Here is a 23,708-nt window from a genome sequence, read left to right as displayed (position 1 = left end):
ATTTAACAAAACACTTAATTATTTTATGATATCTACCTAAATTTAAAAATAATTTCTGTCCAGATCTCACTGAGCCTTCCTGATGTTTTCCCACTCACCTCTGGCTCATTCTCTTGCAGTCACATCTACGTATGTGGTTGACAAGCAAGTTACCCCCAAATTATTGTAATCCCTATTCTCTGTGCCTGAAATACTCTGTCCTTAAGCCTGCTCATGGTTAGCCTCTTCAGTTTCACCTCAAATATAAGCTCTTTTTGCTGTTATTTAAATCTATCATTGTATTCTTCACAACTTCATACCCCCCAAATAATAATCTTATTTTATGAAGAGTACCATAATTCCTGGTCCATATTAATCTTTCATAAATATTTGCTGAATTGATGGATCTGAACCTTTAAAACGTCCCCATGAAGATAAGAAAATCACATTTTTATTAATTAATTAGTGGTGGTTCCAGGGATATACAAGGTAAGCATTCTACATCCATGGACCTGAAGATGAGAAAGAAAAGTGAATACACTGTTCTTTTTCCATATGGGGAAACTGCAGCTTGAGTTAAAAAGAAATTATATGAAGCTCATCTCATCTACAGACTTAACTGACTTCACTGCTAGTTAACTTTCAACCCATTAAAAAAAAAAAAAATATATATATATATATATATATGTTTTTAGATGAAATACTATGAGAAATCAAGACTGAGTAAAAGGGGGATAGAGAATAATTATGACTCTTATACCCCTTCTCTTTCTTCTTTCGTAAGAAATAATAGAATCCCAGGATTCAGAGTGACTTGTCCTAGAGGCTGAATTTAACTGCCTGTCTTTTCCATGGATCAGTCTTTCATTTACTGAACAACTTATAGAATACTGGCTATATGCCAGCACTAGGGAAACAGGTCAGAGATAAGTGAGATATGACCCTATCCTTACACTAGATGCTTCAAAAGAACAAATAAGTTCACTTCAAATGTATGACTCTGTGTCCTCTTATAGTTCCTAAAGAGTTAAATAATAAAAATGGATCACATAGAGACTAATTTTAATTATACAATACTCACTCATTAAATCTCTAAATGTTGTTTTGTCATGTGTCATCAGATTGTCCATAATTGCTCTCCAACTGAAAGAGATAAGAATTCTATGTAATGAGATTTGGTTATTGTGAAAAATAGCGTTCTCATTTGCAATGGAAGAGTTGATCTCAACAGATTCTTTGTGATGCAGTATCATGATGAATGAAAGCAAGACAAAGACTTACTGATTAACACAAGAGGCATCCATCTGAAAGAAACTAGGATCCATAAAGAGGTCAAAGGCTTCTTTTTTCCAAGCTCTCCGTGTATACTGATATCCACTAAGACTACTCAGCAGCTGGACACAGGCACGATAACTTGGGGCATTATGTGCGCTAGAAAAAAAAAAGCTACCTTAACCTATAATAACTTTTAGTCATATTAACTTAGTCACAAGCATTCACATTTTACCTAAAACAATGATTAAAAAAAACACACAGCATTATAAGAGATGTCAATTATAATTCAAAGTAAAAATAATGTCATTACTAAAATAATAAAATAACACAATTTGTTTCTACTAGGCTATGAATTAATAAAGTTACTTAAATGATCATAGTACCTGTGATTTCGGAGGTAGGGTACAACATAATGCATAATATTAACAAGTAAAGGAATAACTCGTTCCTTTTCATCACTATAGAAAACCATATCCAAAAGATGAGCCAAAACCTAAAATATAAATGGAGTAATATATAGTAAAATAAGAGCTAAATTGATAGCATTTAGGGATAGTTTTCAGTCTCCCAGAAAATTCAGAATACTTCTAATTAGAAATAGTTAAAGACAAAAAAATCTAAAGCCAGGTCCCCAAAGCTATTTTTGTTTGGATCATGTATTTGGGGAGTGGGGGAGGTCACACTTGACTGATTCTTCTTTACACTCTATAATTCAGTCTTACAGGTCTATTTTATTTCCTCTTTACAAATGTGGATATTCATAAACATAAATCAATATGACTAAGGCAAAATAATTGTTCACTGACAATCTTGGAACTTGAACAGCTCGATTCATTTGACAGGTTTTGTCCCAAGTTGCCTTATGTCAGAAAAAGTACTCAGTTTCTACTCCTAAATTTTCTGTTTACATTGGAGGGTTACATTTCTGGTCATATTAGAAGGTTAATATGACTTCTTTTCTCTTTTTTTATACACTCCTATTAGTTGTAAATAGTAACATCTGCCCATGTCCTCTAGCTTTTTGTTATTGTTTTGGGGGCACACCTAGCAGTGCTCAGTTCTTACTCCTGACTGCTCAGGGATCACCCCTGGCAGTGTTCAGGGAACTTTATGTGGTGCTGGGAATTGAACTTAGGTTGGCCTTGTGTGAGGCAAGTGCCTTAACCTTGGTAATATCTCCCCAGTCTGAGTTTTAAAAGATAAGACATACAGTGGCAGAAGTTATTCTTATAAAACTGGTTACAGAGAGCTGGAGAGATAGTACAGGGATAAAAATGCTTTCCTTGCAGGCCACTGACCCCAGTTTGATCCCTGGCACCACATATGATCTCCTGAGCTCCTCCAGGAGTGATCTCTGAGCAGAATCAGGAATAATACCAGCGTAATGGTGGAAGTGTTCCACCACCAACTAGGGATGAAGAAGGTGTGATATTTATAGTTATTATCACTAATATTTAACCAATTAATCTGAATATAGATAAGTCAAACATTTGTTAATGTTACAGTGATTTCAAAATGATTCTTAAAATTTTAATATCCTCTATAAGAATTACTTACTAACATTCAGTTATAAAACCATTTACTTGGAAGTTCCTGTTAAAAAGCAGTATTTACCTCAGACAGTAATGTCAGTGCATGGACACTATATATCGAAGGAGTTATGTTTGAGGTTTCCATGGCTGGTGATAACATATCTAAATAAGATAAAAAACAGGTGAAGTTTAGACTGAGAAAACTTCACCTGCTAAATAAAAGGAATGATTTCGTACTTATAGTGACAGATTTCATAGTGAATATTTGCCTACAAATATTCCTAAATGTTTGAGATCAATACCTTCAACATCAGATTCCAAATTGGTTCCATCCACCACTATTTTGGGAGAAGGCTTAACTTCAAGATTTCTTCGCAACCAGGTTGTTTGTTCCAGAGAAGAACCAGCAATTGCACCAATAGCATCTACTATTTTATGAGTCACATCCTACAGAAAGTTAAAAAGACTATACAGATATGTGCACATACATAAACTTCACATATGATCTTATCTGACCTTTGTATTTTAGAGTTGATGATACTGAGAAACAATTTGGGAAACAGATTTCAATTTGGAATGCCTTACCTGAAGATCTCGTTGGTCTTTTTTATTTTCCAAACTAGGATTTTTCATAATAAACTCATTCAGAACCCTAAACATGGTCAAAAAGAAAATATTACTCTTAAAAAAAAATAGATATAATCTAACTTTTCCTAGTGATAAGTCAGTTTTGTAGACTCAATTTTTGGATGTTAAAAATATATAAATGATATCATATTCTTAAAAATAAGCATTACTACATATACAAGGATGTCCATAGAAGCATTACTTATAAAAGTCTAAAAGTATAAAAAATAAATATTCAACAACAGAATAAATTGTGTCATACTCATACAAGTAAGCAATAAATAGTAAAAATAAATTAAACATATGAAATTATGTGAGTTTAGAATCTGTCATGTGAAAGAAGCAAGCACAAAGTAAAAGCATATATATATATATATATATACACATATATATATATATATATAAAGTAGTTCAGAAACAAGGCAAAGTTTATCTGTGTTGGTGGATATAGGAATATTTTTCTCAATTCAATTTTGTGATTATATTGTATGTTCGCTTTGTACCAGTACAAAGATGTGTATATATTATCTGTTTATTTTTCTGTATTTGTATGCTTTTCTATTTTTTAGATAATAACAAAGAATTTAAAAATAAGCACAAATTTTAAACTGGAACACAAATAGTTTCTTAGCCTGTGTGTGAATATAAAATATATTTAATGAATGAAAAATAATTTCATTGTTAAATTTTCACCAAAATTTATTTTGATTTGATCTTATGAAGATAAATTATTTGCATAACTGCTTCCAAACTAATATGTAAAGTAATATTGAAGAATAACTGCTATTATGTTTTGGACATTTTTAGAGGATGGTTGGGCAAAACAAAACTCCAGAAATTTAAAAAAGAAAATTGAGTCTGTAGTATAACTTAAAATGTCTAACATTTTGTTTAAACACTAAAGTACATGCACAGTGAAATGAAAGGAGGATTCTTCATTATTTGAAAAACAAAAAGAGAAAAAGGCAGTGTGGAAACAGAAAAAAAATCTTGTACAGGAGAAACCATAAACACAAGATAGTCAAATTCTTTCATAAAATTAGTCAGCAGGGTAACTTGATAACAGAGCTCAGAGGAGGTATATATATTTATATATGTCTATATATACATATATGTATATATGTATACATACAATATATACATAATATACATACACATACACATACACACACACACACACACACACACACACACACACCCTCTTTTTGAGCCTTAAAACACCTCAGAGGTAAGTAGGGCAGGTACCATTATTTTTGATTGAAGAGGTTTACTGAGGATACCCAGGATCACAGAGATGAGGGTTGGGATGAGAGAATAGAAGAACTGAAAACAACAGTGAGACTGTTCTGTGATTTCCAGCATCTACATTGATCTCTTATCAGTAAAAGTCACAGATACTCTCCTTTCCTCACTCTTTCACAGTTTTTGGGGGGGCTTGGTGCAGTGGTGATGTGTCTCCCTATTAGTGCTAAGGATCTGGGATACTCCCAAGATACATGGCTTAGAGAAGTGGTGCCGTATGATCTAGAGGTCAGAGCCAGTACTTTGGAGCTGCTCTGGCCCGCTGGTCCTAGGAGTCACCAGGGTTATACTTGACGGTGCACAGTGGGGCATGTGGTTGTACTGGGGATCTAACCTGGGACCTTGTGAATATAAGGCATGTGCTCTAGTCCACTGAACTATCTCCCAGGTCCCACATTACTTATCTTAATATACGATTCAGAAATTTCAGACACTGTGGTCACTATTCATTTCTTGACATCTTCAATGACTAAAGTTCCTTCAGGTTTTTGATCTGAATAATTTTCAAAATAGGGCCCAAGAATACCTGGATGTGTCAAACAGGAATACTAGGCTCACTTAGGCTGGACTCTCAGTTGTTGGGCTATTTTTGAAACCTGATGCTATCAAAAGACCACCATATCTCAAGAATCTTCTATTACACTTCACTTACAGAAGCACTCATTAATCAAGCACAATTGTAAAACTTGTTCACATACTCATTCATTCAATCCTCGTAACTTCTGGTTTTAATTTTGTGTTTTGGGGGTGTGGAGATTGAACCCAGATCTGCCATTTGAAAGGCAAATGCTCTACCCACTGTGTTATCGCTCTGGCCCCTAATCCTTACAACTTTATGTATGAGGCACTACTGTGGTCCCTTTTTACAAACATAGACGTTAAATAGCATGTCCAATGACACACCACTACAGAGCTGAGATTTGAACCCACACAAGCACTACTTCAGAATCTTAAGTATTCCATATCAAAGGGCAGAAGTATTGGTAAGTATTAAATGATCACTTTTAAATTAAGTTTTCTCCTGCTACCTTATTCTTTACATTTTTATGAAACAACTATATTCCAGGAATAAAGCACATTTACTTTCTCATTATAACCCTATCCTTACTCCATTAAAATACTTACTTAAATCACAAACCTCTCCAAATCATCAATAAATACAGTTTCTTATTATTCCTCGTGTTCTTTAATCTCTTTGAAGGTGTGCATATGCACTCTTAACTTCCCTTTGCTTCTAGAACACTGAGTATACTGTTTTCCCCCTTTTGGTACTTCTTTTTCTGCCTTCATTGGTGACCCCTTTCTTCGTGTCATAGTCTTTCAATTTCATTATACTATAATCCACATACTTCCTACCAGCCACTTGAAATGGATACTCTAGACTATCCTTTTCACCCTGAAATCCATCTTACAACTTATCAGTTGCATCCCTTCTCAAAACATGTAATTATTCCAACATCATTCCTGCCCAAGATGAAATTTCTAAAACTAAAATGCAAAGCCTTCCCCATTTTGATCCCCATCAAACTCCCATTTCCCTTTCCAATCACTTGCTATTTCTCTGCCTATGCCTTCATCTTACCGTTGCCTCAAAAAGCTTTCTGCTGCTACTTACTACCATCATTCTCTTAGCAAATATTTAATGGGGACATATTATGAACCAAGAATAACAGTGAGGAAGCCAAGGATAGCTCAGTGGCAATGTCCCTGTCTTGCAAAAATGAGAACTCGTGTTAAGATTTCTGATGTGCGTCATCCCAGTGGCATATTCCTACAGGAATCCTCCCACTGTAACACGGCACAATCGCCAGTGCATCCTGGCCAAGTGCGTATAAACACCACAACTAAAGAGTATGCCTCTGGTGAGTCCTGTCGTTACAAGTGTGCAAGCATCCCAAAAGCAAGACAAATATGTGGGATCCTTAGACAGCACAACAAAAAATAATGGTGAACAAAAACAGATACTTGGAAAACTTAGTGCTTGCAATAAGGAAGTCGGTGACTGAATTTAACAAATGGTGATACAAATTGTTAACACAGATAAGGAGACTTTGAGTGATGGAGAAAATACCAACTTTTCCAAGTTTATGTCTAGAACTCTAAAGTAAATGACCCTCTGTCTCTGAAAACATGCAGCCTCCATTCCTCCCCTTTTTGATGCCCAATCTGTCCACTAATTTCTGTTGTCACTATTTTGTTAAGTGCATTCACATTTTATAGACGTAGAAAATACTCTTTCCTAGACAGCCCTTTCACCTTTTCCAATAGGTCTCATGTCTAATTCTGTGAGCTTTGAGAGAGATGATGTAATTATTCAAAATATGTTATTCAGAAATTATTATGAACATATTATCTTATTCCAAATAAAATTCTGAAAGCATTTGCTCACCCAAGTATTAGAAATTGCCCTGGGGCTGGAAGACTTAGTTGTATTGACTCTTTGAGAAGTATCAACAGTGATGCCCAGCTATCTACTAAATTGGGCACTGGAATCCTGCAAGATAAGATAATTATTATAGATATACATATATACACATATGTATATACATATATCTCATAAACAACATAAACAAGATAAGAAACATATATATACACATACATATGAAGCCATAGGAAAACATTCCTTAAGTTCTTATAAAGTATAATAAAACTTTATGAATCATTTATTATAAGAAAACTAAACAATTTAGAATATCCAGTGAAGCTTATTAATGGAGAAGCTGCTAGAGAAATCTCAGCTTTTCATCACATGAACTCTTAAAAATAAAATACAACTGCAATACATCTCAATCTAATAACTAACATTACAGTCCTATATTCTACTCCTATATTCTACTCTTTCCACTTCTTCATTAGTCTTTTTACCCTTCTCCTCTGAGTCTTTACTCAGTTAAGACAGTCATCAGTTATCCTAAACATAAATCCTCATGTCTAAAGAAAGTAAGATTATCTTTGTCAGTATAATCCTGACCTTAATATTTCGATGTATCTAAATTCATATTTTAGGTAGTCTCTGCTCTAATCATAACCAATTTAAATACTATTTAAGCCAGTTTTATTTTTATCAATCATAAAACACAAATTGATGCCAATTTAATCACTAATCTGATTATTAACATTTAATTACCCTCTATGGGAGAATTAAAATTCAATTTCTTAAGACATTTATCAAAATTCAAATCGACTAACTTCTATCAAGTCAATTCAACATAATACAAAAATACAAAAAAATGCTTTAAGATCATCATTCCTAATATTTAAAAAAAATCAGATTACTTTATCAAAACTAAAATGGATTAAGTGAAAAAAGGTATAGTTTTAAGGGTGAGATTCAACTTTTTGCATTAAAACTATTTTCCTATATATTTTTTTTCTTTTTTGGGTCACACCTGACGAAGCACAGGGTTACTCCTGACTCATGCACCCAGAAATCACTCCTGGCGGTGCTCGGGGTACTATATGGAATGCTGAGAATTGAAGGCAGGTTGACCACATGCAAGGCAAATGCCCTACCTGATGTGCTATCGCTCCAGCCTTATTATTTAATGTTTTAACATCCAGTCTATTTGCTATACACTTAGATCTTTAGGTTACAATTTTACCCGAAGGTCTTGTAGGATTTGCATGACTGGGTGATTAAGATACTCTAGGACTTGTTGATATATATCTTTAAACAATGCTTTTGTTCCTAGTAGGTTTTTTGTTTGTTTGTTGAAAGAATTAATGTGCTTTCTCCTATGTCCCCTAACTTTTATACATTAATAATATAGTAAGGAGAGATCCACATGTTATCTTACCTTTGAATAAAAGCATAGAAAAACTGAAGCATGCAGACTTCCAAAGAAAGATGTTTCTATAAATAAAAGAAATCAATTTTATAGTAAAGAATACTACTTTTGTTCATTTATTGTTGCAACTACTCTATTTTACCATCACAAATCAAAACAAAACAAAATAGAAAGAATTAAGAGCTATTTAAAAAGAACTGAAGGTGGATGGAAGGAACTCAAAGTCTCTTACTCTTAAAAATTTTCAGCTCCAAAATTCAGAAGTTGGTACTCCACCTGTTAATGGTTTATTTATTCTCTAAGCATCAAAGTGATCATTTCAAGCAGCTTATGACTGGTTGGTGCTATTAGAATTAGATTGGAAACCCCATTTAACCATGTTTCTTGAAAAGTATATAGCTATTTCAAATCTGGGACTAACTCAAATAACCTAAAACAAAACCTTTAGCTATAGTACTTGTAATAATAAAACTTGTCATTAGACATTACTCATTACTAACAGTCATGGAAATGACAGAGATGCCTTTTGACATCTACATATTTATTCCTTTTTAATAGTAACATTTCTTTAAGTTTCCCTCTTTACCACATAAGAAAAAAATAAAATAATAAATTCTGAACTTAGTAGGCTGAAATAAGGATAGGTGAACTTGGGAAGTGGAACAGTGGTGTAATTGGTTCTTTTCCCTTATCCTTCATGCTTAATCCAATGTCTTGCTCAAGGAGATGCTCAAAATAGTAGGCTAATTGAGCTTTCATATGCAAAGTTAAAAACATACGTCACAGAGGCGATTTCAGTCTAGTTAGCAATTTTTCTAAAGATTAATAAAGATACTGGCTATTCATTCACTCACACACACACACTCCACTGGCAATGCAAGAAAAAGAAAAAAGAATAAAATTAATTGTCTTTTGTTTTTAATATGTACAATAAATCTTTAAAGGGTGTGATTGGGGCTGGAGTGATAGTACAGAGGGTAGGGCATTTGCCTTTCACGCGGCCAACCCAGGTTTTATTCCCAGAATCCAATATGGTCCCCTGAGCACCGCCAGGAGTAATTTCTGAGTGCAAAGCCAGGAGGTTAACACCTGTGCATTGCTGGCTGTGACCCAAAAAGGTAAAAAAAAAAAAAGGTGTGATTAATTCTGTTTTGTCTTGACTTTAAGTTTAGCTTTTGTAAGTAGTAAATATGGAAGATATTATTTCTTAGTATTGCTGAAATACCACAGAGAAAAGCATCATAATTTTACTGATTTGTCAATATTTATGTCTGCCTAATCAAGACAAGGCACTAGGAGGGCAGAGACTAAATTATATATTTTCCATAGCGCTGTCCTGGACATGGTCAAGAAATTAGACTAGAATTAAGATAAAGGCAAACAGTGGGAGTTTACTGAATTGAGACATCCATTCAAAAGAACCACTAAAGAGAAAATTTTCCAAGAATGTGATCACACAGATCTTCTTTGAGGGTGAAAGGATGAGGCTCAAACCATGTTTGACAGTGCTCAAGACTTACTCCTGGCTCTGTGCTTCGAACTCACACCTCACGGTGCTCAGGGGACCATATACAGCGATGGGGATTGAACCATCTATATTATCTCTCCAGCCCAATGGCACAGCTTATAACTGCCTTATACACACAGAAAGAGAAAGAAAAGTTCACCACTCTTTGGTTACAGGAATAATTACAGCTGTAAGTTATTTCAGTTTTTGTTATTATTTTGGTTTGAGTCCACACCCAATAGTGCTCAGGGCTTCTTCCTGATCTCTGCAATTAGTAATCACTCTCAGCTGTGTTCGGGGAGCATATGGATCAAAATGGGGTGTAAGGCAAGCACCTGATCCACTGTACAATGCTCTTTACCTTGAAAGTTTTTTTAAGGCAACATGATAGCTACAGAAGCTCATCTCTGCAACTTGTAACAATTAAAAAGACATACCAACTTACCCACCAGATTTAATAAAATAGAATTGTAAACAGAATAAAAAAAAACTTAAAAAAAAATAAAGTTCTCACCTTGTCCTTGGCTATGGCTGGGGGCTGCTTTAAAACTTCTTTCACAGTCTGTATAACAGTTTCTGCTCTCATGACACTGATTGAGCGAACAAGTTCAACCAGTAAAAGCTGCTCATCACTGGCTGCAGGAATAACCTGGTAATCATCATTTTATTTATGTAAGTCTATATGTTCATAAATCTCTTTAAAAAAATCATAGAGATAAAAAATATTTTATGTCCTCTTTTAAATATAATGGACTTTTAAAGTTAACCTTGATTAATTTAAAGTAAAATTAATTTTTTTTTCTTTTTGGGTCACACCCGGCAATGCACAGGGGTTATTCCTGGCTCATGCACTCAGGAATTACCCCTGGCCGTGCTCAGGGGACCATATGGGATGCTGGGATTTGAACCCAGATCGGCCGAGTGCAAGGCAAACGCCCTACCCGCTGTGCTATCACTCCAGCCCCAGTAAAATTAATTTTTAAAAGAATGTATTATATATACAACATTTTTTAAAAAATCTAAAATTTTAGGGATTATCTACCATTTCCTACTTCAGATGACAGAAAATTTATTTCTCTCATTTTCCTCCTAATTATTACAACACAGCATATATTTACTTAAATCAACATCCTTTATTATTAATTATTATTAATCAACATCAATATTCACAAGACTACTTCTGGTATTGCTATGATTATACTATCATTGTATCCTTATGCAATTTTAAAAATATTCTGTAGTTAATAAACTGCTATTAGGTTGGTTTTCTATCTGTCCAAAGTCATCTCAAATGTTCCAATAAATATAAATCTCTAATTATGTGTTCAAATAAGTCAAGTAAGTAATCTACTATTTTCCCCTTTCTGTTCTTTGTTTATTTCCTTAAGACAACTGTTACATGTCTTTCTATTCAATCTTGGGTTGAAATTTTCTTGGTCTCCTAGAAAACGATTTTTCTCTCTCCCATGACTATTAGAATACAGATTCTTCTTCCTCTTTTATGTTGGAACACTTATTTCTTAGATTGCATGTCTTTTATCTTCTTGGTTATTTTTGCTGGACATGCATCTTGTAATAGCTGGTAAAAAAGGGTGAATTGATGGTAATTTGTAAAAGATTATTTCAAGGTTTAAAATACCTCAAGTGACTGTCTGACTAGTATAGAATTTATGCTGAAACTAATTTTCCCATCAGAGCTTTTGTCACAATTGCTACTGACAATCTGTAACATTATTATACACAGTAAGGCCAGTTTTGATTTTCAGATCTCCATGTTATCACCAGGGTGCTAAAATCACATGCTGCTTTTTTGTGTTGAGTCCTTTTCACGGTGCCTGTGAAAACCTCATTTCTGGGAAACTCTCTCATATAATTTCTTAGGTATTTTCTTCCCTCATTATCTTTATCTGCAAAAATATAGTTTCCTATACTACCACAACCCTAATATTCTTTTCTCCTTTTCTCCACCTTCCTTACTTCTAAAAACATACTCTATTTCTGGTATTTATCCACTGTCCCCTCAAATTCCTAGATTTGTTTGGCTATATATGTGTGCATGTGTATGCAAGAGCCATATATATAAGAATAAATGTGTGTGTGCGTATATTCAAATGTACGTATATATGTGTGTATATTCAAATCCTCAGAACTTATGAGTGGTACTCAGGGATTCTTCCTCTTCCTCGCTTTCACTCATTACTCTTAGCAGGATTCAGGAGACTCTGTGGTGCCGGAGATCAGACCTGGGTCAGCCTTGTGGAAGGCAAGTGCCTTGCCTGCAGCTTTATCTATCTGGCCCCATGGTGGCTGTTCTTGACGTGATAACAGCAGTTTGGTTTTTTGTTAAGGAACTAAAAAACTTCAGTAGCTCTTAAATCTTTTTGCTTGGTCATGTCATATTCTTCAGAACTGATACTTGAGAGAAATAAAGCTTCCTGCCTTCTCACTGAGGCATGATTGATTCCCTTAATAACCCATTTTCAGACATTTCCTGAATGCTTTTATTTTTAGCAAAATGTCTAACTTCTAGATGTCTAACCTTGTACCCTCGGGTTGGTCCAGAAACCTTTTCAGGAAGGGAAACTAGGGACATTGGTAGAGGAAAGGGGGCACTGATTAAGGAATTGGTCACAGTACACCTGAAACTCAATCATGAATAACTTTATAATTTGGTAATCCACTGCGATTCAGTAATCTATTTATTTATTTATTTATTTATTTTTCAATTCAGTAATTTAAAATAAATAAATAAAAGCTTTTCAGAATAAACCTGACGGCTAGGGCAGGACAGAAAAATTAAATGGTTGCTTATAGTAAGAAGAGAAAAAATAAAGGATCTAATAAAGAGTTCCAAGAGTTCCTTATGTAAACGTTCATGAGTCCCCATATTTCAGTCCTACCCTGATGCTTTGCATTTAGAATTGTTTGTCATCTACTTCCAGAGATTATCTCTAGCTTTACGGTGAAAACTCCACATGTGAGTGACTGGTTCTTCTTTAGTGAGTATGTGGTTATCAGATTTCTCTACTCTAATAACCAGTAATAAATCAGTATGTATTTTTCATCTAGATAAAAGTATGTTCATATTTAATTTTTCTGTGGTTACCACTGATTTCCTTGTCATTGTGGTTTTACATCTTTTAACATTCTTGTAATACAATTTTTGGGGAAAGAGTAGAGAAAAAGTATGTGTTCAATATACCATATTAAATTATATATCCTTGATCCCTCTAAAGTAGTCCAAGATTTTAATTCTGTTCAATAGACTATCAACCACTAAATTCTCACATACACAGTGATTTCATAATTTTGGTTTTATTAATTTAGAAATGTCAGTATATTTATATATGAAGTCAATGCAAAAAAAAGTTCAGAAACTTTGCTAGACAAATCATAACTTATGTGAATACAAATTTAAGTCTTAATATTTTAATTAGTCATCATTTTCAATACTGAACATATTTTACTTTCCTACAATGCCAAAAAAATTATGTACATATAATCCAGCTAAAATGATATTCAGAATAAAATTACATTTGGAAAGGAAACTATCATTTATCAAACTGAAAACTTCTCTCCATATTTTTGCAATGAACTTTGAATGACTATTTTTTTTCTTTTTTGGGTCACACCTGTGATGTTCTTGGGTTACTCCTGGCTCTACACACAGGAACTACTCCTGGCAGTGCTCAGATCAAAAACAGGTCAGCCTCGTGTAAGGCAAACACCCTACCACTGTATTATCACTCTGGCCCCAATATACTTTTAAAACTATACTTTAAAAAACTACTTCCCTTCTGTTTGAAATAGTTTTGTTTTCATATTGCATAATTTTTCACATGAAAAAACTTTTGTACCTACTTTAAAAATGTAGGTGACAAATTAGTATCATCAAAATTTGTGGTGAAACTTGTTTTCTACTGCCTACTCCATTCAAACCCACTGCAAATCATGGATAGCATCTACTCACAAAATGCTAAGATGAAAAGTCTTGGTGTTACGATGTTCTCCCTCACACAGCCCCTTGACCACTAGAGGTCGGTAGGCACCACAGAAAGCCACAGGTCCAGCCTTCTCTGGGAATTGGGCTGTTGGTACTGGGCTGTTGGTGGGGGTACCTGACATTTCCAGAGAATAACACAGATTAATTGGCCTTGTTACTGCCAGTAGTCGATGGCTTGAGATGTGGGAAGCAGCCAGTCATCTTTGGGTGTTAGCAATACTTCAACCTTGCCTCTGCTCTAGGACTTTGAGCAGCTTCTTCCTACTCATAACAATCCCTGACCCCCGCCGCCTCCCTCCGCTACTGGTTCCTTAGTGCATGTTGGCTCCATCCTCTACTTAACCAGTGCCTCTCCTAGTACACTTTGTCACAGGACTATGAGGCTATGGCCCGTGTGGGTGGCTTTGCCTCAGCAATGCTGTAAGTGCGAGTCTTGAGCATCTACAGCCCCTGCCTCAACAGACAGTCCTCATGTTCCGGAGTTCAAGCAGTGTGGGGCAACTACAACAAGGTCATATACATACCTTGGTCCTGGGGCTGGTTTTGCTTTGTCTTCTTTCATTCCAAACAAATGCAATGGCAGCCATAAAGTGTACACCATGATTCATTGAAATGGGTCCCAATAATTCCAGGATCTGCTGTCTCAAATTCTAAAATAATTTGAGCAAATGACAGAATTAAGAATTATGAAAAAATTAATAATTATACTGTCCCTTTTAGTTTTTCTGAAAATATTTTTACTGCATAAATTTTTCATGGTCATTTTCCTTTTTTAAAAAAAAATTTTTTTTTATTTTTTGGTTTTTGGGTCACACCCGGTGATGCACAGGGGTTATTCCTGGCTCATGCACTCAGGAATTACTGCGGGCAGTGCTCGGGGGAACATATGGGATGCTGGGATTCGAACCCGGGTCTGCCGCATGCAAGGCAAACGCCCTACCCGCTAGGCTATTGCTCCAGCCCCTCATGGTCATTTTAATTCTAAAAGGAAAAAAAAAGAATCTATGAAATGACAGTTACCAATCAGCTACCACAAGAGTATATTCTTTGTGATGAGGTAACAGACTTGAATTTCAATATCTGAAATTCAGTTTTCTAGATGTAGAATCTCTTTAAAAAAAAAAGAGGCAGTGAGAGAGTATATAGCATAAGTAAATGAAGTGTAAACAGTAACAATAAGTCTCTCAATGAGAGAGGTTACTGGTGCCCACTCGAACAAATAGATGAGCAACGGGATGACAGTGAACAGTGAAATGAAGTGTACAAAATCACAGCTTCACCTAAACATCAGTATTCACACAAGGCTTTTTTTACAGCTTCCACCTTTCCCTTCCCCCTCGTCACGTATGTTCCCATCACTCCCACAGTCTGGAAGTAAGCCAAGGATTAAACTAAGGTAAAGTGCACAGTGTCAATTTTGATAACTGACGCAGCATAATATGCTTTTAAAAATTCACAACTTTTCTCTTCATTAAAAAGCAGAAAATTGGAAATACCCCACAGAATAAAGATAGCCTCTTTTAATTAACCACCAACCCCACAAATGCGGGTTGTCAGCTGAGGCAACTGTGGTGGGAAGGAACATTTTTCTGAGATGTAGAAGGGACACTGGGTGGGGCGGGCACGGAAGTGCATCTGCACATGGCCTTGCACAGCCAAGCAGCATGCTCCCTGAGGTCGGGGCCCCTTCTGCAGAACGGTGCTGCCAGCTCCTCCACCAGTGTTTTGAGCAGTGCTCCAGGCATGCTGGACCTTTTTATCTGATGAGGACATGGTCTGGGGACCCCCTTGTGCATTGCTCACTGTGGGTCAAGGTGGTTCTTACTGCACAACCACTAGGATGGGGTTCTGAGGAGGAGAGAGGGCAGCTGCAAGCTCTCCCAGACTGCAGTCAAGGACCACCTGCTGGCACTGGGGATGCCCTAGCTGGGGAGCGGCTTCTGCAGCCAACTGTTCCCCGCTGCCCACACATCCCCCTCATTTGAACATTGCTTGCTGAAAACTGAGCATAAATTTTGGTTGCTTTCATTTCCTTCTCTTGGTCGAATGCACGCAGTGAGAGTGTGGGAAAGTGCCAGGAGAGGGCTCACTCTCCGTGAAGACAACTTCACTGTCTCTGCCACTGGCACTGGGGGCTGCTCCATGTTGAACACTCAGTGTGGTTTCGCACCTTCTTTCTTTCCATCCTCATGGTTAACCAGCCAAGACAGGAGTCCTTATTCCCAGTAAGAGTGAGGATATTAGCTCAAAGTGTTCGCTCGTGCCCCCAACTGCAGGGGTAAAGTGTGGGAGCCCTGCCAGGGGCTGTGAGCCTGCCACAGGACCTCAGGCCTCCCTGGGCTCCTAGGCCATCAGACAGATTTGTCCCAGCCTCTCCTTATCTTGGATGGGCCTGCGAAATCCTGCCACTGACTTGACCCCTTCTCTTGCTGTGACTTCCCCTGAGAGTCTCACGGGGACCACAAGGGGTTGGTGACGTGAACCACATGCTCCACAGTGGTCAGTCCCACAGTGGGTCTCCCTGCCCCTGAGGATGGCTTCCCTGTCCCTCCCACCATCAGATGCTGGGGATGGGGCTGATCAGGACTCTTCTGGGATACTCATGTGGACAGTGTCAGAAGCTAGAGAAGAAACTGGAGTTTTCAAGCAAGGATACTCAGAGATGGTGTCCAAGCCAAATGTCTGACCTATCTAGGAGGGTATGGGGACCGGAACGAAAGTATTGCAGGTATGGCATTTGCATCGCATGTGGCTGACCTGGTTTCGACCCCACTGCTCCATATTGTCCCCTGAGCCTGGCAGGAGTGATTTATGAGTACAGAAGGGCCTGGGGGCCACAAACCCACTGACAGTCCCTATCTGGAACACAGCCTATGTGCTCACAGGTCTCCGGGCCAGCTAGGAATCTAGAGACACAGGATTAACTCAACACGGATCAGATATTGGCGGAGATGGGAATGCTTGAGGAAGGAGAGCAAGTCTTCCCTCTGAGCACCAGGCAGAGCTCTTCAGCAAAGCCTGCAGCCCAGGATAGCTGTGCCACCACAAGGAAAACAACTACGCTGCTCTTAGGGTTGAGGGGGTGGGCAGGGGGGCAGTGGCCAGCAGTAGGTACCTCTGTGATCAAGGGTGAGTGTCAAAAACTGGGGGTAGCTCTCAGAATTCCAGTCAAGCAGTCTGCTGAGAACATGGACAGAATTCTCAGAGCCAAGGATCCGTGCAGGAAGAGTGAACACCCCATAGATGCCTCTACATCCCTGCTACAGGGGCACAGACCAATCCAGAGACACCCCCAGCTGCAAATGGAGATCGAGGAGCTGGACCCTCTCCTGGGTGGACAAGCTGGGGAAGCTGTGGCCACTTTGCACACAAGAAGCTACACAAAGCACGTGTGTCACCTTTGCCCCAGACACCTGTTCCAGAGAGGAAGGTTATTCACACTCGGAGGCAAGGCAGAGGCCCCGAGCTCTGCTTAGAGGAACGAGATAGTGCTTCCCAGGTGTCCTGCACCTGGAATGCTGCAGCAGACTCTGGACTTTTGGGAAGAGGCCTGATGTAACTCTTAAGCTCCACAGATGAAGTACAAATGGTCTAACCTTTGTGGCTCCAAGATTAATAGTGGTGACAGACGCAGAAGCAGCAACAGCCATCTTTTCTGAGGAATCAGCTTGGTGAAGTATGCTCCAAAGCAATGTCACTGAGGACATGATCATATGGAGGATGGAGAGAATTCCACTGCGCGCTTCGACCAAGTGTTTTTGATCTACATTGACCAAGAGCTATTAAAAGTCGAAAGAGAGAAAGTATTACTGACTGTGGTACACAATGGGGATTTATTAGACCTCACAGTCTTAAAAAAAGAGTTAAGTATTTATGGAGTCTTACTTGGTGATATTGTGTAGCAGGATCCAACAAACAGTAATGAATAATGGCTGTGATACCTTCCAAAAGAGTCAGAATCATATCTGGTGGAATAATTGATGCCATCCACAGTGGCCTGAAAAATAAAGTTTAAATTTATTTGAGCACAATTTCTATGAAAGAAAAGCTGATGCTTTATCAAAATAGTAATGTCCAGTCCGAGCTAAGTACAAAAGCATTAGATGAAAAATTAAAAAAAATAGATTTTATATTCTAACTTGTACAAAAATTGAACTAAATGAATTTTAAAGTATGTTTCGTTTATTTTTGGCTAAAATAAAAAGCTCAAATCTCCAGCAACTGCATACTGGTAGACATACCAATATTAAATGATATAAGCAGTTGTCTTAATTTTACATGGAGTAACAGGTTACACAGGAGAGAAAACAGAAAATATTCTAAAAAATATACTACAAAATATAATTTTGAGCACGGCCAGAAGACAGAAATGGTATCTACCAAACCATGAAAATCCAAAGCAAGAAATAAGACTAACCAGAAAAAGAATTTTGTGTAATACTAAACCACTTTTTAGCTGAAAATTAATACTCAATAACACTTAACAATAATATTCATAATTCAAAAACTAGGGGCAATCTTTTCTTTTGCCAGCTCAATTAAAGGCCATCATCAAAATAAAATTCAGCGCTTTGAAGAAAAAAATCATACTTATTCATTCTCTTTTCCATTCTAATTCCTTTCCTGATACAATTCTCAAGCTGGATTTTCATCCTTGTGAAAGTAAATATGGATCTCGCTTCAAAGGCAGAAAGGCTAAAGACAAAAGCCTTACCTACTATCAGATAATCCTGTTTCATATTTGTACTGCTGGATTAGATTATCTAAATTCCTGCAAAGCTGCAGTGTGACAGAAACAACCACTCTCTGTAGCACTTTCCCCATGTAGGGCAGGGCAGATGTGATCAAGCCAATCCATTGTGGGTGCATCTTACAGGCACAGTGTTGATGCAGAGCTCGTATCACTGCACAGAGGAACATGCCTTGACATGTGATTGGCTGAGCATGCAAATACTGAAGAGAAGTCATGGGCTGATGGGGACTGATGTGCTCTAGATCGGAGACGACAAAATCAAAACCGGCTTCGTTCTCTTCGGGGATCGTCATTACCCGGTGTTCTAGAACAATGAGTCTTTGAAGCACTTTAAGGAGCTGTGACTGAAGCGTGCTGCCGTTGTCAAATTCATCCTCTGAAAAGTTGATAAGGCTGTCCTCTGAGAAACCTTCTTCCACAGCAACTATGTTCTTCCCCGCTATTTTCTCACTATGCCACTTCTGTGCACTAAAGATAGATGACAGCAAACAGTGAAGAATCACTTTCTGAACTTTGCACTTAGACAGCATATCAGAGATAAAACTGGGGAACCCCTTTGCTGAGCTTTCTATTACTTTAGCCAGTTCAGTAAAGAGGAGTGTTAAAATTTCTATGCTCATCATCTGCATGTTTCGATTGCCTATTAAATCCTGTGCAGTGACCTTGACATGAGTTGGATAATGACTGCGCATGTAATATAAACAGAGGGAAATAAGAATTTCTATGTACATAGAACTCCGAAAGTTATGGTTTGAGTCTACTGGAATGTGACTGTAGAAGTCTTTGCCCATGACAGAAATCCGATGTCTGGCCAATAGGTTCTGAAGCAGAGACAACTGAGGGGTGTATGCATTATTTACACTCGTGGTTGAAATGGCATTTACAAAAGCAATCGGATTTGTTTTCAAAATGGCTTTGATGGCAGAAAAGGCATAGAGAGTCCTCGATGAATCATACAACTGAAGATACAGAAGCACATGTTGATAGAGGGGGTGGATGTTGAAACTGGGAGATTTCCGTGACCCGGGAGAACCCATGTCACTTTCGATTTCAGAAATTTCTCCTTCTCCACAGCTGTACCAGTTCTCTAAATCCAGACCATCACTAAAGAAGACACTGGTTTGTTTGAGTTTTTCATTTGAAGTTTTCTTCTTGTCATCATCCTTTTTTCTGGCAAGTTTCACTTTGGGTTTTGCCCCAGGCTGTTTACCAGACTCCTTAACAATTGTTTCTTTCTCGGAGACTTTTTCTGATTTTTCTTTGAAGCTGAACTGGATGCTACTGTGGCTCCTCTGTCTGGACTTGGTCTCTGTGGAAGCCACAGAAGAGTCCCGGAAAGTCTGTGTGGCTGCTGAAATACAAGGTGAAGAACTGTTCCTGGAGATGCCATTTGCAATGCACTCATGGTTTTCCTCTGCAGTCACCGACAGGAACGGAGAACTCTTGTGACTCAGCAAAGCACTCTGACTCTGAGTAGACCGATCTTCACTTTTAATTGTTTCCTCGTCTGGATCAATGTCACTGGGTTTTGGGGGCAGAGCTTCAACGTCTAACTGAGAGGCAAGGGATGCAGATTCTGCTTCGAGGCCACTTACAACCTTACAGATCAGGTCAAACACGACCTGCTGAACATCATCATCGGGGAAGCTTGAGGGTGGCATCTGGGAATCCTCCTGGACATTCACACTGTCAGGATCAACTTCGTAACTCAAGTTGTCCCCGCCAGAGGACTGCGAGCAGCCAGAGTCAGAGCTCTGAAGAATTTCTATCTGTGGGTCTGGAAGATCAAAATCAGACACAACCATTGGAATTGTCTCACTGCTAGTACTTAAGAGCGAAAGTCTGTCACTTAATGGATTAACGGTGAGACTAAAATTCTCTATTTCATCCATGGTAAGTGGTTTTTCACCATTTTCTTTAGATGCAATGAGTTGTACTTGGTTTACTGGCATATGAGAAAAAACAGAAAAGAAAAATACAAAAAGAACATTAAAATAATTGAAATGTAGAATGAACTTAAAAATTTTAATAATTAGATTCACCATATATATACTCATATTTCCTATTAACTTAAAAAATAATACTATTTCAGAGCTTTTAAATGAGAAAATTATGTAACTATTATAGACCTATAAGACATTTTAACAAAGGTCTGCTGTTTAAGTTAATTAAACAGAAAAATATTTAACACGGATAAAATACAAACATATATCCTTATCCCCAAATAAGACATTCATTTCATTACAGTTAAATTTTTTTCAAAGAGCAGTTAGGATAGAGAAGGAACCAGTATGAAAATAATAGTTAGAAATGATCACTCTGGACAAGAACTGAGTGTTTAAAGTAGGTAAAGAGATAACCTTTCAGGATCTATATTTCAAACCATAATGCCCAAAATCAGAGAGAGAAAGAGAGGCTGGAGAAGGGGGAGATAGGGAGGGGGGAAGAAAGAGAGAGAGAGAGATAGAGAGAGAGAGAGACAGAGAGAGAAACAGAGAGAGAGAGAGACTGCTATTGAGGCAGGCATTGGGGGGCCAGTAGGGAAATTGGGGACATTTGTGATGGGAAATGTACATTGATTAAGGGATAGGTGCTGGAACATTATATGACTGAAACATAATCATGAACAGCTTTGTAACTGTATATCTCAATGTGATTCAATAAAAAAATAAATAAAATAAAATTTTTAGTGCTCTCCCTCCCTATGTGATATTTTATTTTAGATATGCTGTTTTCAAGAATTAAAGCAGCTGAGTACATTATATAATATACTACATACAATAGATTATATATTAATGTTATATTAATATAATATATGATATAATTTACAACACTGTCTATTATACATAAAATATAATATGTATTATATAATATAGTCTATATAACATATAAACACCTTGATTTTAACAAAATTCAACAAACATTTATGAACTAGCACGAGGCTCTAAACCAGGAGAAAATAAAGATGAGAGAAGGTAAAGCCATCATTGTTCTCTCTAACGCTTAACATTAGTAGGTAATCACAAAGTATATTTCTGTCCTTTTTGGTGAACATACTATGCTGCTTGTGTTATTCTTTAAGAAAGAGGAAAATTCAGTGAGTTTTATGTGAGAAGCATGAGCCAAATTCTACTAAATTCAGAAAAGTATGGTTCCACAGTGACGTATGGAATGGCTCTCAGAGGAGAGGTTCAGCAGACAGGCAAGACTGAGGACTCATCGAGCACTGACATAACGTAGCACTGGCAATGAGCAGGGTGGAGCATATTTTTAGGTGATTAGAGTAAGCAGGGGAAAGGCAGTTAGACTCTGTGAAAGCACACTGAAGATGAAGTAGGAACATGATGGTTTAGTTCTTTATCCTTTGGCAGTGGTAGAACTTTGAGAAAAATCACAGCCTTCTAAGTATCCAATTTCTATGTAGTAAAAATACTACTACTAAAGTAGTGAGTCACTACTTTAACTAGTGAGTCACAGGTGTTTTTTAAAAAATACAAAAGAAATGTGAGAGTATTTTGCCCCCTAAAACATAACAAGTTTATCTATAAATCAATTATCCCTTCATTATAAAAGGTATCACTTGGCAGTTTACATAGTGGGTGTATCATAACAATAGTAGTTAATATTTAAAAAACATTTAGGACATCCTAGTCATTGCACTAAACATGTCACAAACATGACTAAGTCCAATATTTACAAGCAAGCCTTAGGAAGCAGGAATTCTTTTACAGGTGAAGAAAAGGGGTATAAAATTGAAATATATATCACATGCCTACTATAAATTCTCAGGGAAGTAATTACAGAGTTTTAGAGGATCAATATTGCTAAACAAACTCTAGAGAAATTCCCATAAAATTTTTTTAAATGTCTCTGATCAGTGAGCTTTGTTGACTCATCCTGACTGGATTTCAAGGGAAACTGTCCCCATGTCCTCTAAGGTCAATGATAACGTGTATTCAGATATGACATGCATGAGCACTGCTAGTGTATGCAATAGGGAGGGGAAGAAATTCATGAAGATCTTACACTTATTTCCCTTGCCAATCACTACTGTGTTCACCTCTCTATTTTAATTATTTGATTCTATAAAAAAGTTCTCTACTCTCACATAATACTCACCATTGCTGCAGGCAAAATTTTGCATGAAATGCTTATCACTCTCATCTCCAGGGTAACAGGGACCTTTATTCCAGTAACGTTCTGCTTGAACACGCTGCACTGAAACCCTCTGAGTTTTGGGATGAAGCAGAAGCAACAACAAGGGTTCCAAAACTCTTGCGATGTCGTGTCTTTGAAGGACCTGGTTGAGCCAGGCTTGTCCCACAGAACTGGTAGAACCATCAAGACTATTAAGGCTATCTAACATGATGAAAAGTGACCTACAAAAACACCAAAAATTAAAACAAATAACAAACCACTTATTTCACTACATTTCTAAAATAAACACTGTAGTAAGTTATGCTTGTTATTTTGGAAGACTTTACACCAATCACACTTCGGAATAACTTTTGATCACACCAGGTTAGAGTATTTTAATACTCTTTACTAAAATACAGAAATCCAAAACCGTGCAGCCGCTAGTACGGCCACTCGACCTCGTATCTCTTCATTCTCAGCAATGGAAAACAAATTATCAAATGCTTTCTTTTCAGCAGGTCCAACTTTAGGGGAGAGAAACTCCAAACAATAATAGTGAGTTTTTTGTTGAAATATTGAATGTAATCAAAGTAAAGTGAAAGTAAAGTGAAATTTATCAGTTACACAGGTGGGGTGGGGGGCTGGGGAGAGTGGTGGAAGGGGGAAGGTATACTGTGATTCTTGGTGGTAGAATATGTGCACTGGTGAAGGGATGGGTGTTCGAGCATTGTATGACTGAGACTTAAACCTGAAAGCTTTGTAACTTTCCACATGGTGATTCAATAAAAGAATAAATTAATTTAAA

At 37.2% G+C, this 23,708-nt stretch overlaps 1 protein-coding gene across 10 annotated transcripts in view; it reads right to left on the bottom strand.

Moving 5' to 3' along the window:
- Positions 1 to 23,708, bottom strand: part of DOP1A (DOP1 leucine zipper like protein A) — a 111,722-nt gene that overhangs the window by 11,472 nt on the left and 76,542 nt on the right. For 9 of the 10 annotated variants that reach the window (XM_055134471.1, XM_055134475.1, XM_055134476.1 and 6 more), the window contains 14 exons: positions 22,886 to 23,145; positions 18,728 to 20,711; positions 17,899 to 18,010; positions 17,610 to 17,792; positions 14,538 to 14,663; positions 10,525 to 10,659; positions 8,513 to 8,568; positions 7,105 to 7,209; positions 3,372 to 3,438; positions 3,089 to 3,233; positions 2,869 to 2,948; positions 1,638 to 1,747; positions 1,261 to 1,410; positions 1,061 to 1,122 (listed from right to left, as the gene is read on the bottom strand). In XM_055134471.1, coding sequence (XP_054990446.1) covers positions 1,061 to 1,122; positions 1,261 to 1,410; positions 1,638 to 1,747; positions 2,869 to 2,948; positions 3,089 to 3,233; positions 3,372 to 3,438; positions 7,105 to 7,209; positions 8,513 to 8,568; positions 10,525 to 10,659; positions 14,538 to 14,663; positions 17,610 to 17,792; positions 17,899 to 18,010; positions 18,728 to 20,711; positions 22,886 to 23,145 — 3,575 coding nt within the window. The remainder of the gene's footprint in view (positions 1 to 1,060; positions 1,123 to 1,260; positions 1,411 to 1,637; positions 1,748 to 2,868; positions 2,949 to 3,088; positions 3,234 to 3,371; positions 3,439 to 7,104; positions 7,210 to 8,512; positions 8,569 to 10,524; positions 10,660 to 14,537; positions 14,664 to 17,609; positions 17,793 to 17,898; positions 18,011 to 18,727; positions 20,712 to 22,885; positions 23,146 to 23,708) is intronic. The other variant, XM_055134479.1, reaches the window with a different exon arrangement.

This window comes from Sorex araneus, chromosome 4 (genome assembly GCF_027595985.1).
Source record: "Sorex araneus isolate mSorAra2 chromosome 4, mSorAra2.pri, whole genome shotgun sequence".
NCBI classification, from domain to species: Eukaryota; Metazoa; Chordata; class Mammalia; order Eulipotyphla; family Soricidae; genus Sorex; species Sorex araneus.
Note: the sequence above shows the minus strand (reverse complement) of the source record. Positions and strands in the feature narration are given on the sequence as shown.